Genomic DNA, 16981 nt, shown 5'->3' with positions numbered 1-16981 from the left:
GCTTGAGCTCTCTATTCATAGTCTATAAATGCAAAAATTTTTTATCAGTAAAGTTAAATTAAATTTGATGGACTCTCATTTAAAAACACATCTGTGGGCTCTAAGTTCTAGTACTTTTTTTCAGGTGAAATATTCTAAGGGTATGATTTTTATATCTCGATTATTAAGTTCCTTAGATGGATTCACAAGGGTTAAGAACTAACTTCTATGTTTACACTTAGGTAGGTAGATTCATTGTAACTGTTGGTTTCTGAGTCTGGCCAACTCATTTCTACATGAAAAGGCATTTGTAGTCATGCTTCCGATCGATAGCACAATGCCCAGCCCACAGAGGGCTCAGTAAAGGCTTGGGAAGTTGATGCCGAAAACTTGGCCTCTGTGCACTGGAGACAGGTTTTGGGTGAAGTACAAAAGAATAGCTTTATTGCTTTGCCAGGCAAAGCGGGACACAGCAGGCTCCTACCCTCAACTGTGCGTTCCCACCCTGGGGGATTTGGTGAGGAGTTTTATAGCCATGGTTCAAGGGCCGGGTTGCTGATAAGGATTAGGGTGTGTGCAGGGCCTGCACTCCTTTCATCTGGCCTCGGGTGGTCTCCTCCTAATGAGCTTCTCTGGTTCCTGTAATCTGGCCTCAGGTGGTCTCCTGATGAGCTTCTGTGGTTCTCTTAAGTTACCAAACTGTGACCTTCTCTCTGGAATGAAGAATGCTTCATCAAGTAGTTAACGTCTTCCATTTGTTGGGGGTTTTAGTTCTGCAGAAGAGCTCAAAGGTATTGATATGTGTATCCCTTGAGGGGGAACCAGGACCCCGCCCCAAGGCTGCACTGTTGTTTCTTGACTACTCCTCCCTTGTCTCTGCATCCCCTCCCTTCCCTGATTAGCACCTATTTGAACCTGTCCTTTGGAACTCAGGGAAGGTCAAGAACAGGGGAACATAGAAAGGCTTCCATGCCCAGGAGGCCCACATGGTCCTGCTCGGTTTCGAAGTGAGTTGCCAAGTGCCTGCAGACTCCACAATTCTGGTCCCAGCTTTGTCACTAATGGGCTGAGTCACTCTAAACAACTGTCTTTTTTCTTCTGAGTTTTAGCTTCACCTTTTTGTCTTTGTGATCAGAGGATGGGGCCCAGTGACCTGTCAAGTTCCTTGGACCTCAATGATTCTGTGATATCAAGTGCCTAGCACAGCGTGAGGAATACCAAAGACAGGAAAAACAAGATTCCAGCTACCAAAGTGTTCCCAGTACAGCTGGGAGTTTTGGCCACTGAGAAGGCATAGTGGGCCTCTCCTCTGTGTTGCATTTAAATATGTGATAAAGGTGGGAATGTCTAATGATGGACTTGCAGGCATCAATGAGAAGTAAAGAGAGATCAAAGGGAAAGAAATCTATGTCACAAATATATCACTATCATAAGAAACTCTCTTGTAAAGATTCTGAGGAAAATTCAATCATAGATAGTTTGTACTATCTGAGAATTATTCACTTAGATTCCTTTCAACTGCATCAAGATAGCCTTTTTTAAAAAGTCAGTTTGCAATCCCATCTTAATGCTTGAACTTCCCACTTTGTCCAAAGCCACCCTGTGAGCTTTACAATGAATTTAGGGATTCTGTTTTGCCCACCGCACTGTTGCCTCAATGGGATGCGGCCATTCCCAGTTGGCATTTTGATATTTGAGAGAAATATTGTTCTGTCTAGTTTACAGACTTCCCACTCAAGTTGTCCCTCAGAATTCTTCTGCTTTCCAAAGTTTTACTTCAGAAAGACACATGTCCATGGAGGAGTGTCTCTGACCTGATAGGCATGCTTGAGTTGTAAATTATAAGGAAAAGTTTTGTCACAAGTCACAGTTTTATGAACTTCAGAGGGGTTGAATAAATGGTCAGATCTCACTGATTTGGAAGCTTTGGAGTAAATGGTCTATGTGACTGAATATTTTTTGAAGGACTGAAGCTTAAGGCTTTTCAGATTTATACTATAGTTGAATTAACAGCAAACAGAATTTTTTTCAGTCTGTTTTGAAAAATAAATAAATCATTTATGATTGGCATTGCTTTGCACATCTAAAGCCAAACATCCAAGTTCTTCCTTTTCTCCTCCTCCATCTCCTTCTTCTTCTTTTTCTTCTTTTTAAATAAACCCTTGCTTGGAGGAGGAAAAGGAGGGGAGAAATGAAGAGATGGAAGAGTTTGAAGAAAGTCTAAGTATGACTGCAGTGGGGTAAATACGAAAACAAGCTCTACTGGCTCACAGTCTCAAGGACAAGATTTCAGAAGGGTCTGGACTAAGCTTCTTAGGGCAAGGACTGCTCTTGCCTTTACATGCCTTGAGCACGATAGAAGGTGTCAGTTGAATGAATGAATGATATTGTGGTGAAGAACCACTGCAGAATGGCTCTGACACTGAGGGTCTGGGAGAAGGTCCCAAAGCCAGGAAAGCCCCAGGAAACAGGGGTTGGCCTCTGACCGATGGCTCCCACTTGGTACCAGTTCTGAACTTGAGAACTTAGTCAGGTGAGGGTGTGGCATCAAGTTATCATGCTCAGCACAAAGTAGATATACTATCTATTGAATAAATGAATGCAGAAACAGACATCCAGGTTCTTAAAAGCAATGTGTCCTTTTCATAAAATTGCATGTTTTTGCTGTAGCGTGATGCAGACTCAGTGGATTTCAGCTTGAATAATCTTATATTTCCAGGTAGTCAGCTCCAAACCCATGAATGTTTACAGTGTTGGCTCCTCTAAATCCTTGTGGGTGACCAGAGAAACTATTTCAAAAATAGCTTTGGGTCAGAAACAAGTTAGGATCCATTTTTTTTACCTCTGAAAATCAGGAATCTGCAAAATAAGAAATTTGGGCTTTTGTGTCACTTTTCCTTGGCATTGAATTGTGGGCTTTTTTTTTTTTAATCAGTAAATATTTTCATGTGCATCCATAAAAGACACTCCTGAGTTGGTTTTCTTTTTTTAATGGTGTGACAAGTTTTAATAGACACTCTGAAAACAATAGGTAAAAAAAAAACAAACAAACAAACTTGTACAAGCTCTTTGAATTTACCACAGAACACACCAACAATCGCACACCAGTTTCACGACTGCCTCAGAAATGCACATTACGGCGATGACATGCAGGTATTATATTTAAAAAATCCGTATGGTAACATTATCTTATTTCCCAGAGACTGTCTTATCTTCTGAGTATGTTGCACAGGTGCCTCTGCTGTGTGTCACCAGCACTACGACTTAAGGTCTGAACTGGATGGTCTCCATGACTGCTTCTGGTGCTTTAAGTTATTTTATATTGTGTGAAAAAAACCGAGGCTTAGCTGTCCAAAGGACAGTAAGACACTTGAGCTCCTTAGCAACACCCCATCCCATTCACCTGGATAGCTAGGCTATGGGAAAGCCCATTTCCCCAAAATGAATACATTTACCTCTAGGAAACTGTCAGAGATTTAATACACCAACCGGGAGACTAGCTCCAGTCTACTCATTTCGCCTTGTCCCCTGATAACCTGTGTTTAAATTTCAGTTATTCGCCACACTCAGGGGTCAACATGTTACCCTGAGTAACGCAGTCCTTCCGTTTCACTGGTTTATGAACAGTTAGCTTAGGAGGAGAGCTTGTGTGTGTGTTTTCAGTGTTATGCTCTAAAGGCACTAAAGATTTATTGTCATACCTTTGAATGGAGAGAAGACTTATCACCATATCAAAAAGAGGGGGAAAGTCTACACTGAGAAGTATTTTTGTACCTACAGAATTACTTTATTTGTAAAATAACTCCTGACTTGCGAGCTTTAATACTAGGTTGGTTTTTGATGACGTAGCAAGAAGATGTGTCTGCCTGGCATGGGTTGTGCTGAATGACCTTTGAAAATGTGGTTATTCCACTTAGCTTGTGCATGTTTAGGAACCAGAGATGGTTGAGACAGAAAGACAGATACATTCCACTCTCTTGGGGTAGTAGTTTAACTTGCAAATAAACTTTTGGAGTTAAATATTTATCTCACATCCAGATAATCTGAAACTTTTCTTCCTGACTAAAGGCTGGTTCCTTTTTATAAATTTGGTACTGGGTCTCAAGCCCAAAACGGCTCATAATCCTTTGGTAGTAGTCCTCATGACTTTGGTCAGATCTGCAAAAGTTGCAAACAAAAAGATAAAGCCGTGGACACCTGGCCGCTCCAATTCAGTAACTGCAATGTTACCAGTAACTTCCCAGTTAATCTTACAGGGCCACCTCCTCCCATGCAAAGAAAACAGTCTTGGCTTGGCAACCTGTATTAGAGCTCAAATAAAATGTCAGCCAGCCAGTTCCTTGAAACAAGAGGTCACAGACCTGGGCATGGCTGCAACATTTCATATAGGCCTGGGTTATTCTTGGAGCAATGACACAGTTGTATCTGTGGAAGCCGAATTAACAAGCTATCAAAGCTTATGAGATAATCATATCAAGCTTGGGATTATGAGTTGGTCACCTCTTGGAGGAAGGGGACAGACTCTCTCATCTTCTTCTAGAACTTCAGGTCAGAGCAGATGAATGCAAGACACAGGGTGGAAACCACTTCCTTCTTCTCTTACAGAATGTCTTTGCTGCTTTTTCTTTTCTTTCCCTTTTATTTTGCACCTCTTCCCTCTGTCCCCTCCATTTCTTCCCTCACACACATTCTGCCTAATTGCATGTAAATATAAATATCCTGAAAGGAATCCATGAACTTGTCTGGACCCCCTACCCAGGGCCTTGTTCAGCAGATTTGCTTATCAGAAATCTGTGGCTCTTACCTTACCTTCCAAAATACGAAACTCTGAAAACTACCACTAGCTCTTGAAAATGGAAGGCACCGCTCTCAAATGCTGGGCATTTACAGATACAACCTCAATTTTGCAGCATATCTGTTTATGCGCTTTTTTTTTTTTTTTCTTGACAAAAACCTCAATCACTGAAACCTGGCATGAAATTTCAAAGGCTTAGTCCCTACGAGAAGCTACAAGATCAGAGAAGTGGAGAATTTTAAAGCTGGAAGGGGTCTTAGATATTTGGATAGATATTAAGCATAAGCCCAGCTCTGCAGGTCGCATTTGCTCATTTTGAACATTCTGGTTTGTGTTACCTGAGCTTCTTTGCGTCTCTCTAAGGACACAGAGACAAAATCCCCTGTGGTTCCTTCTCTGTTATCTACTGGAGACAAAGGCCTGTATCAGAGCAGAGTTAGCTGTGCTTTGAACTTGTTTGCCTTCTTCCCAGTTGGTCACAGTCATATATAAAATTTGGAAATGCCAAAATTGCCCAAGCAACAAACAAACAAATCTTTTGGAGGTCTAAAGCAACTTCCCCATCGTTCTCCGTGCTCGGGAATGGCAGACAGCAGATCTGCCGCTGTTTGAAGCAGCCTTTCTTATACAGCAGATGTGTCCTACGTGACAAGGTCATTAGTGAGGACCAGGGAAGGAATGCCAGAAAAAGTGGGGAGAGGCTGGATCGCTCTTAGCACTCTGTTACTTCCTGGTGACCTTCCTGGTGGGATGCTCTATGGCAGGGGTTTGGGGTGGGAAACCCTATCTGTGAGCATCTTATTCAGCCCATTCATAACTGACTCATGACTGAAGCTTGGCACGCTGAACTCCAGGCAGAAGGCCATGGCAACCTGTTTAATACCAATGTTCAAAACAATCTCCTTGTAATGAGGGAGGTATTAAGAAAACAGACCTTCTGCCTCTTTCTGGCCAGAGCTGAAAGATGCTACACTGTGTTGTAGTAGGGCTTTTCTTTTCTCTTAAATCAAATTTTGACCATCCTTTATCCTAGACTATAGATGGGCCATGTCTGATATTTGGAAAATAAATGTGTGGTGTCAAATTTTCACTGCTCATCTTTTAAAATTGGCAATTGCCTTAGTTCAGTTATATGTGCTCTAACCCTATCAATCTGTACAGTGCTCGGTTTCCATGGGAATAAGCTTTGCACGTTCATTCAGCCCAGAACCTGAATTAATTCAGGAGGTTGTGGTTATCCTGACACTCAGCGCTAAGCAGTTCTCCTGATAATTAGAAATGTCATCTGTGTTGCTCCGTTAGACAAACATTTCTCTGTTTTTTGTTTTGTTTTGAGCTGGTTCTTTTTTTTTCAGATGACTAATCTTATTGTGCCTACTTTCTGCAAGAAGTAGTTCTTTGCCGAGATAACTGAAATTAAAAAAAATTTTTTTTTAACTTCTTTGAATCCACCATAAGAACCTCGATCTATCCTTCTTCTCATAAGCTGGTCAAAATTTCCCAAATAGATGCTGATTTGTAACCATAGTACAGTAATTCTCCAGTTTGAGATAAAAGCAAAATCACATAGACGGCTCAATGAAACACAGATTACTGGTCCTAGCCCTAGAGTTTCTTATTCAGCAGGTCTGGGTGGGGTCATGAATTTGCACGTCTAACAAGTTCCCAGGTGATGCTGGTGCTGATGGACTGGGGCGCACACCTTGAGGCCCACAGGCGTTGTCAATGTTAAGTTGTCACAAAAGGACCACAAGGCTCAGAGAGAGTTTTTGGAGAAGTTGCTATGTGCTTGGTTAGCATGTCAGAAATTTTGTCAGATGTATTTTCTACTATCTTGACTATGTGTAAATTATATGCAAAATCAAGAGGGATGCACAATGAGACCTATAAATAGGTCTATAAATAGGTCTATTAATAGGTCTAATAGCCCTATAAGGAAAGAGAGATGAATGTGAGCTGGAGGACACAGAGTGGACTTTGGAGAAGATATTGGATTAGAACTGACCACAAAGCATGTGAAAAATATAATTTTCATAGAGCAGGTAATTTTCTTTTCCTTTTTTTTTTTTTACAGGAAGGAAACTCCTTAGTTGATTTATTGCTTAAATTATGGAAACAGAAGTCATTTATAGGATATATTCTTGCATTTAAAAGATCAGCTTTTCCATGTAATGGCTGTGTAATTTGTGTTAAAAAGTAGATTCCAGTTCCAAAGAGTGATCATGCTTTTGAAATTGTGTTCTCATCTAGCTCTATAGATATTTCAATTGATCTGAACTCAAATTCTTGCCAAAGTTTTAGAAGCAAATCTTTTTATTTTTTTTAATTTTATTGGAATATACTTGATTTACAATGTTGTATTAGTTTCAGGTGTATAGCATTATGATTCAGTTATACATATACATATATTCATTCTTTTTCAGTTTCTATTCCAGAATATTGAGTAGAGTTCCCTGTGCTATACAGTAGGCCCTTGTTGGTTCTCTATTTTATATATAGTAGTGTGTGTATGTTAATCACAAGCTCCTAATTTATCCCCCCCACAACAGACTCAAGAGATGCCCTATGTGTCACACACAAGGTTGACTGTTTCCTGGGTAAGCAGGATTTCCATTTTTTCTACAAGGCTTTCTCCTGCTCTGAGCAATCAGGGATTCAACAAAGATTCAATGAGGGCTGCTTTGTTAATGTCTGCTTGTCTGTAAATAATGTCAAAAGTTGACTTTGTTTCCTAATATCATCTTCAAAAGAATTTTGTTAGATATATTTGACTGAACCACTGGTAAAAAAAAAAAAAAAAAAACAAAGAAACAACAATAACAAAAAACACAAATTTGTAGCCTGAATATTAATGTATTTCGTGCACACTCCTGGCTTTAATGAACTTCTGAATAAACATATGATGATCTGTCAGAGCAAGCGTATTGTATCATTTAATAACACACTTGAGACATCGTGACATTATATGAGGCAGGCATAACATTTTGCCTGGGAGTAACCAGTAAGGAAATATTTTACTGCTTGTTTATTTTAAATGTAATTTTTAGGTAGTCATTCCCCCCTGGTCTAGTATTTACACTATTCAGATGAGTTAGAGGGTTTATTCCTAAGTGTGACTCATTGACATCCCCACCCATCCCCTCCATACCCACGTCTCTGGATTGAATCCTTCTACGTTATCCTGAGGACTTTCTGTGCACACGTAACCACAGCCCTTCAGAAACAGGCTGTCATGAAACAGCAGTTTCATTAACTAAAGAAGCTGCTCTGGCATTGGACTCTACAAATCTCGCATGAGTTTAAGTCGTAATGGCTCTCGGTAGGTAACAGCTGGTTATCAGCTCCTTCTGAGCGTGGGAGCCTGTGCACGTGTTGCTTGGTCAAGTCGCCATGTCAGCTGCGCTGAGGGTTGGTGTGCTTCTGGTCTGCACGGCTCTAGTTCTTGATGGCTGGACCGCAAGGCGTCCTATCCCAGAACTCTGCCGCAGATCGCATCTGCAGTCTCTCCTTTCAAATAGTAATTGGATAGTTGTGCTCTCCTTCCCACAGCCCAGGAGCCTCGTCTGGATCTGGCAGGATGTATTTTCTATCCCCTCAACCTCCCAAGTGGCATTAGCAGTACACTTGATTTTTTTAAGTACTCAAGTGGCTGTCTTCTGGCATCTGGGAAATCAGCAACTACATTATTTGCAGGAAGAACAGGAAGGGCAGATCTGAGAGACAGAGATGAATGTGCTTATTCATTCAGCCGGCAACCATTTAGTGAGCTTTAGTTGTGCGCTCTGTGTGTATGTGTGTGTGTGTTCATATAAATGAAGCACAGTCTTTAACCATGGGAAGAGGTAATTAAACGAATACTTTATAATCTAGTGCTATGTTTACTATGATAGAAAGAGAAGGTGCTGGGGACACACCAAGGTGAGTGGTCGGAGGTCTCCCTAATGGGATCAGGGAAACCTCCAGTAGGTTTAAAAAATAGAAAGGAGATTGGTTGGAAGATGACAGAGGGAAGGATGTTTTGGACAGAGGACCGTGTAGAATGAGGCGTAGCCATATGAGAGAGCTAGTGTGCTTCAGGAATGGCAAGCGGATAGGCAGGGTCGGGGGGTGGCACGTCACCAGAGGAGAAGTTGGACGTGAAGCTGGAGAGGGTGACAGGAGCCAGGTCACGAAGGGTCTGATATTCTGTGCCAAGGAACTGGGTTTTCCAGTACGATGGTATACGATGAGGACTGCCTTCTAGAATCACATCTGGGGTGAAAATATGAAAATGGATTGAAGGGGTGTATGACTTGAAGCCTGGAGTCTGGTTAGCAAATATTTCTGTTAGTTTAGGAGAAACCCAAGAAAAAGTTGAGCTAAGGTCATGGCAGTGGCAATGCAGAGAAGAAGGCTATTGTGAGAGAGAGGATTGGGAAATTTTGGTGGTCAAGAAGGGGGAGTGGGGGAAAGTCTGAGGCTCCAGGTTTGGGCCAGATAGGGTTAGTCTCCATTAGCAAATTAGTTGCTTGGCCCGACTGGCTTTTGGTGTGGTGAGGATGGACAGTTAAGGCACAATGAAGAGTCAGTCTTGAGTTGCAGAGGCAAACCTGTGTCTCTCTAATGGCAAAAAGAAATGGAAAAGGGACCCTACGTGGGCCTCTTCATCCCCGTTCCAGAGGCTGCATTATGGTCCACAGAATCATCTCCAAACAGGAAGGCCGGCCAAAGAATGCATGTTCATGTGGAACAAGCTCAAGAACTACCAACCTACTCTCATAAATCCATCCTCCCCTGATGTTAGAATGAATTCTTAGGTAAGTAAGAAAAAGTTGACCTCTCTCTCTCTGTTTTACTGCTTCCCAGAAAGTGAGCAGTCTTCAGGTGATGGAACACAGGGGAGCTGGCTGAGCTCAGACCTTCCAGGTCCTCCCTTTTGTCAGTCTTTGTACCTGATCTTGGTCGCATCATCTATTCAGTCTGCTCAGTTTTTTTCCTTTTGATGGAGCTGCACATTCTAATTTATTACTCTCTTCTGTGCTATAAGCAAATGGAAAAGTTAGCTATATAAAAGAGTTAGTGGAGGGGGCTTCCCTGGTGGCGCAGTGGTTGAGAATCTGCCTGCCAATGCAGGGGACGCGGGTTCGAGCCCTGGTCTGGGAAGATCCCACATGCCGCGGAGCAACTGGGCCCGTGAGCCACAATTACTGAGCCTGTGCGTCTGGAGCCTGTGCTCCGCAACAAGAGAGGCCGCGATAGTGAGAGGCCCGCACACCGCGATGAAGAGTGGCCCCCGCTCGCCGCAACTAGAGAAAGCCCTCGCACAGAAACGAAGACCCAGCACAGCCATAAATAAATAAATAATTAATTAAATAATTTAAAAAAAAAAAGAGTTAGTGGAAAGTTTTTAATTGTGTAAGAGGACGATGACTGAACACAAATGGCTTTGTAACTGCAGTCATGAAATGCAGTACAAATCCAGCAGGAAACCCTGGGATTCTCATTCCTTCCTTCCTTTTTTTTTGTTCAATATTTATTGAGCACTTACTATGTGCCAGGCACCATTAGCAGAGTTTGAGACCCATCAGTCAAACAAAACAGATACAATTCCTTGCTCTCATGGTGCCCACAGATTGGGTTTACAAAATATTTTAGTAGTGTCCATACTGTCACCAGATTTCATGAGCTTGCCAGAGTCACGGTGAGGATAATGTAATAATAGTCTTGAACAAGAATGGTGTGGCGATATTTAGTTGTTGGCTAATGGTAACTGTTACTTTCAGCTGTGTTTTCTTTTTCCTATGCTCAGTCTAGTTTCTTCCTGCCCTGTGGACCTATACTGGCATTTGTGCCTATATTATTTTTCAACTGCTGTACATCTGGCTCTGCCTCCTACCCATTGAAGTGTATCAGCAAAATGTAAATCCTGTCAAGGTCAGAGTATCATCTAGAATTGCAGAAAGTTGCTGGACATGTCTCTGAGGGCACGGTGACCGAGCTACACCCAACTTTGCACTGCCACTCCGTGAGATATTTATAACACCACCTGACTGCTTCAGATAGAGGAACTTAAGCTGAAATAAACAGAAAGCAGTTTGTCAGATTTAGCAGTGCAGAGGCCATTAATGACCTTCACCTTGGAAAGAAACACGTGGAATTCTGATAGCCCTGAGCTGAGTCACATGTACCTTAAACAATGGCCCTCTCCTTGTGACTTCTGTTTTGGGCAACAGCAAAATGGCTCTGACCAGCCCCTGGTGCTCTAGTCCAGGAAGGAGTTGTCAGAGAGAGGTACTTAGTCTATGAATTTCTTTTTAAAGGAATTGTGGATTCACATAACTGGATTTTATATTAAATCAGCGAGAGTTAAGGAGTTAAGAGCCACGGAATCAGAAGTTTTAGAGCTGGAAATGCTTTCTTCTTTCTGTATATTATCTCATGGATTATACCCAACAACCCTGTGAGGTTAGCATGATTATTCCTATTCTGTAGATGAGGAAACTGAGGCTTGGAGGAGCTACATGATCTTTGTTTTTGGTCGTGTAACTAGAAAGTGACAGAACCTGAAAGAAATCTATCCCTGATAATTCCAAATCCATTGCTTTTTGGAGCATGTTATGCTGTCTTCAAAGACCATTGATAGGGAACATAATGTGTCATAGGCACCATCGGACATAACTGAAAATCAAAGGCATAGCCCCTTATTACAAGAACCCGTAACCCTGCTGACAGCAGCTTGCATTCCCAAACGCCCTCTTATAATGTCTCCTCTTTACAACCATGCCATAAGGTAGGTACCAGTGCTCGCATCCCATTTTACAGCGGAGCTTGAAAAACTAGTTTACAACTAGTGAGTGGAAGGGCTGGAGTTAGAATTCACATTTTTCCTGACTCTGTTGCTTGTCCAGAGATGACATGGATGTACATGCAAAACAAAAACAAAAACAAACCGGGATCCTGCAGCCTGCATCGGGTGCTGGTGAAGCAGGTATTATGCAGAGTAGGACAGTCAAAAGAAGAGTTGGGTCAGAGAAAGGAGCAAGCATTCTGGCCTGGAGTTGCTGGGAAGGCCTTCCAGAAAGCCGATGAAGAAATGGGAGTTCCTGGGGGAAGTGACACAGAGAAGAAATGGAAAAATAACCCTCCTCCAATAAGAGCAAGAAAAATGCATGAGAGAGATTTAAGCACATTTGTTTCTCTTCTCTCCTCCGCCACCCTCTGTGCGGTGGAATTTGCTCCTTGCCATATCTTCTCCCAGGACTTTCAGGATGAAGCAATTCCTGGCCAAAAAACAAAAGCAGAATCATCCTATTACCCAATGGATTTGACTGAATTGCTAATAAAATTGCTAATAAAATGAGATACAACTCCAAGAGAAGACATTGGAGAAGAACCAAGCTGGATCTATAAGGAGCTTCATGCACTGAGCACATGAAGTGGCATACATATTTATGCTGTGTCAAGGTCACTTCACTTGCATCTTACCATATCACTCTTCGACCGTCACTCCTATCTGAACAGCTGGATGTGTTTTATTGGGGAAATGATTTTTCTCTTTGTGTTAGTGTTTCTGCACTAGTGCTCTGGCTCAGTAATAAATATGAGACCTTTTGTTGGGGAGAAGAAAGACAGAGATTTAAGCACATTTACAAAGAAACACATTAAACTTTCACATGCCTTTATGAACAACGTAAAGAAATTGCAGACCCATATACGGCAAGCATGCTGCAGTCCTCATGTGACAGGCCCTGCAGGGGGGCAGTGACTATATCGTCTCTTGTTTCCACCTTAGCCTGGCCCACTGGCTTTAGCTGGATTGGTGATCTTGAGGCTCTTAAACTATGCTCACATCTCAGAGCTAAGGCTCACGAACCCTTCACATCTTGTCAAAATTCCGTCCCTCACATGATAGGGACCCCTGTTCAGAGAGCCTTCCCTGACTACCCTGTCTAAATTACCTCATGCCCGCCGCTCAAGAACCCCAATTCCTGCTATATTTTCGTTCAGGGCAATTGTCATTACCTGACATTAACGATACACTTATTTATGTGTGTTTTGTCCATCTCCCATGCCAGGTAGCAAACTCCACAAGAGCAGCTTTTTATAACCCTTTTTTCTTAGTGCCTAAAACAGGGCCTGGCATGTCAGAAATGTCCAGTATTTATTGAATGAATGAATGAATATTGACCGATGTGGATAAGACATCTTAGGCGGACATGAGATGACTTTGGGTATTGCTCGTGTTCTCTGTCTCTCAGTATCAAATTCTCTTCTTTTCCCACTTTCCAAGTTGAGTGTTTCCCTGACGTCTCTTCTGGTTCTTTTGGGAAAATAAGCAGACAAACTTGAGACCTCTCCTTGAGGAAAACTCAAAGCTCTTCACAGAAACCATGAAACAGATTACGAACTCAGTGAATACAAAGCAAACAGTCAGAGCTTGGGTCCACGAAGAAGACTTGGCTAGAAAGGAACATTGCCTTGGAATCGGGCACCAGAAACCTTGTAGTTGACTGTGTCACTTGTGTTCTCCTGGGGCTAGCGGCCTAGGTCTGATGGGTCTGTCCACTGGTGTTAAAAATATTGGCTTAAGGCTGAGTGACGATGCATGGGGTGCCTGTTTCTCCCAGTGTCTTCACTTGACTTTCCATCCACACAAACCCTAAGTCTCTTGGCTCCAGACCTTGTCTTCCTTACGCTGATGGTGTACAACATGTTCTGTGCAATGGGGATTGTGCCTTGAATTTTGGATGGGCTCTTTTTCACCTTTGCCCTTCACCATTCTTTCTCTTTCCCACTGGCTTCAGTTGCTTAGAGATGCTCTTCAATTCAATCAGAACCTTGGTGATTCTCTTGGACTTTTTTGCACACACCATTATTACCACAGAGCAGGTGTCAACCGCTCAATCAGCAGGCCTGAGAAATCTGAAAACAGTATTGATAGGATTCACCTGTGTTGTTTTCTGATTCCAGCTTTGGAATCACCCAGGGATAGGTGCTCCCTTAGGGTTCTAGAGAAACTGGTGTCACCATAACTACTCTCGATGGCCCATTCTTGGCCTGGCTGGGGACCTATGTCCTAGACAGACTTCACTCAGGACGTGGGAGTGGGGGTTGCTGCAACACCTGGGCTGCATCCAACTCCAGGGTGTCAATCATTGATGCTGGCACAGAGAGCTTTGCCATGAGTACTCCTAACTTGGACATTTGGGCAATTGTTATGTCAAAAAGGATAAGACTGCCAAGGGGAAGTCCTTGACCCTTTATAGGACTGGTGCTCAGTCTCTGAGACCACTTTGCCCCTGTTCTGCCAGCATCCTAAGACTATATATTCTCCCAACCTCCTCCATAGCCATCTTTGCCCAGCACCCTTGAAATTCCCCTTTGGGCCTGCCTAGTCTTCTGTGTGAAATCGAATCCATAGGTTAACAGAGTTGATTATCACAATTTCCACTACTCAGGTTGAATCTTGGGTTTCTGGGTATTCTGCTTTCCTTGGTAAATTCTTAGGCATATTTCTGTTGCCATGTCCATTTCAAATTGAAGGCACCAGCATCCAGAGCCCTGGACATTTAGATGGATTTACTCAGTGTCCAGTGTGTGTGTGTGTGTTTGTGTGTGGAACCAAAGCCACATATTATATGTGATTTCTCTGGGCTGAGATTTAGGCCATTTGGGATCAACTTTAAAACACAAATGAGGACCTCCCTGTTGACACAGTGGTCAGGAATCCGCCTGCCAATGCAGGGGACACGGGATAGATCCCTGATCCGGGAAGATCCCACATGCCACAGAGCAAGTGAGCCCGTGCGCCACAACTACTGAGCCCGCACACCACAACTACTGAAGCCCACACACCTAGAGCTCGTGTTTCACAGCAAGAGAAGCCACCGCAATGAGAAGCCCGTGCACTGCAATGAAGAGTAGCCCCCGCTCACTGCAACTAGAGAAAGCCTGCATGCAGCAACGCAGCCAAAAATAAAGAAATAAAATAAATAAATAAATAACATATCTATTACCTCACATAGTTACCTTAAAAAAAAATAAAATAAAACACAAATGAGTACAATTGACCCTTGAACAATGCATGGGTTAGGGGTACGGATTCTCCATGCGGTTGAAAGTCTGCATATAACTTAACCCTAACCCTGTGGTTCCTCTGTCTCCACGGTCCCCCCATATCCCCGGTTCACATCCGAGGATTCAACTAACCTCAGACCATGTAGTACTGTAGCATTTACTTACTCATGCAAAAAATCCACGTATAAGGGGTAAAACCCATGCAGTTCAAACTGGTGTTGTTTAAGGGTCAGCTGTAGTAACCTGGGCAAGTAAAAGGAAGAGATTCAACTAAAGATTGTATACGGTTTCTTTCTTGCTACTTTAAAATTCTGTGATTCTATTTTGCTGTAGGAAGGCCATGTCAATGTGAGTTAGAAGTAAAGATGACTAAAAAATTCAGTTCTAGGAAAGCCTTGCTTTCATACAGGAACTTTCGTGAGTCCTTGGGATGGACGATTGTCTTTTCTCTCAGACCTTCCCAGAAAGATTCCCTCTGTAACCCATTTTTAAGTTTTATCTCCCTGAACATAGACTAGTTACTCAGAGTGTCCTTCCCTCATGTAAGATGATTTGTCCTTTGGGGGCCTTTTCAGATAATCTAACCTTGTATCTGCAGAAAAGGCAGATATGAACGTTAGGATCCTGGCTTCAGACAAGCATATACACCTAGAGTTTCCATTTATTGTTGACCGATTTCTTAGCACAGTTCATAGCAGAAGCAGAGGAAAATTCCCATCTGGTGAGACTCCCAAAATGCAGATGTATGTTCCTTTTCGTGATGAGAGGGGTGAGGTATGAGGGAGACATTTTGCATGTCTAGGCTGGATGGAAAAATGTGCATTTTTTGCCCTAGGGAAGTCTAACCATAAACTTGGAGTCCCAGTTTTAAATGTTTAGATTTACTCACTAAGTGGTTCGCATTAGGGGCTTATAGACTGATTTTTTGCCTGCTTAATTGAACTCTAGTCAATGTGCAATCAGTTGCTCCTTGACCATCCTATGCTAGAAGGCTTTTTTTTTTTTTTTCCCATCAAAGATGATAGGGTGATTCAGGAGGTGGAAGGACCTGGGAAAAACAAACAAAAAAACATTTCTCCGAGCTACGTAAGTAAAACACTCCATGAAAATAATGTTTGCAAATAATAGTAGTAATGTCTATTGAGTGTTTACTCCGTGTCATGCACTTTGATAACTACGTATAAAGCTCTTAACTGCATTTCTGTCTCCATTTTGGGAAATTAAAAGGAACAACAACAACAGTTGAAGATCAGAGAAACATTAAGTAACTTACCGAAGGTCATGGATCTGGTACTTGGCAGAGTGGAGAGTACAAGTCTGTCTGACTCCAGTACCCATGCTCTTTACCCACAGGCCATAAGGCCTCTAGTGAAAGACTGCACGTTCTGCCATCTTGAATTTGTGAGCCTTGGGAAGGAACCTTCAGTTGGGCACCATGGGCAAGGAGGAGGAAATTTTGTGGTTGTGGACTTCTGAGAATCAGACTATGTGGCTCCCTTGTTGCTGCTGCTATATCCAGGGGGTTGAGGACAACTTTCTCACCATCCCCTTAAGCAGCTGTCCTAGGAGGGGGAAGCAGTGGCCATGAAGCTGGGTGTGCTTCAGTTTGCTTCATCTTCACCCCTTAATGCCCTTCCCTAGGAGACTGACACTTAAATATCTGGCGGGTAAATCCAGTGTTCCTCCATTGCCCAATAGCCAACATTCTCTGTAGTTTCATACAATATAACATCTCTGGAATTAGAGGGAATTCTTACAGACTGTCTAACTCTATCTCTTTTACCCTCTGCCCATTTTATGGAAGAGGCCTAGAGACGTTGAGGGGCATGCCCAAGAAAGCATGAGTAATTAGCACCACCACCAACAAATACCTTGATTTCTCTAATTCCCACTACAGTGCCCCTTTCATATCACTTCTCAGAGGCTACCTTTACAAATCCTGCCCCTTTTTTTTTCTCTTGCCTTCCTGCTTAAATTTCTCATTGTTTAAATGTATCTCCTCTCTACTCCTCCTAAGTTTTGCTCATTTTTCCCTTCATTGTGTCTATGACTCTTCCTGTGCTATTTTTAAAGACACATTAATGTTGAATAACGTCCATTCCTACAGCTAGTTTTAGTTTGTATTTTCTTTGTGGCAGGGAGGGAAGTATG

At 42.5% G+C, this 16981-nt stretch overlaps 1 protein-coding gene across 15 annotated transcripts in view; it reads left to right on the top strand.

The window, feature by feature from the left end:
- NCKAP5 (NCK associated protein 5) overlaps positions 1-16981 on the top strand; it is a 1104646-nt gene that overhangs the window by 222281 nt on the left and 865384 nt on the right. For 5 of the 15 annotated variants that reach the window (XM_082465753.1, XM_082465759.1, XM_082465749.1 and 2 more), the window contains exon 1: positions 10140-15916. The exons of the other annotated variants lie outside the window; for them this stretch is intronic. In XM_082465753.1, coding sequence (XP_082321879.1) covers positions 15782-15916 — 135 coding nt within the window. In that variant the 5' untranslated portion in view covers positions 10140-15781. Of the gene's footprint in view, positions 1-10139; positions 15917-16981 lie in introns of those variants that run through there. 15 annotated transcript variants of the gene reach the window in all.

The sequence above is a fragment of the Balaenoptera physalus genome, assembly GCF_965194825.1.
Source record: "Balaenoptera physalus genome assembly, chromosome: 6".
NCBI classification, from domain to species: domain Eukaryota; kingdom Metazoa; phylum Chordata; class Mammalia; order Artiodactyla; family Balaenopteridae; genus Balaenoptera; species Balaenoptera physalus.
This window is presented reverse-complemented; position numbering and strand designations above follow the sequence as displayed.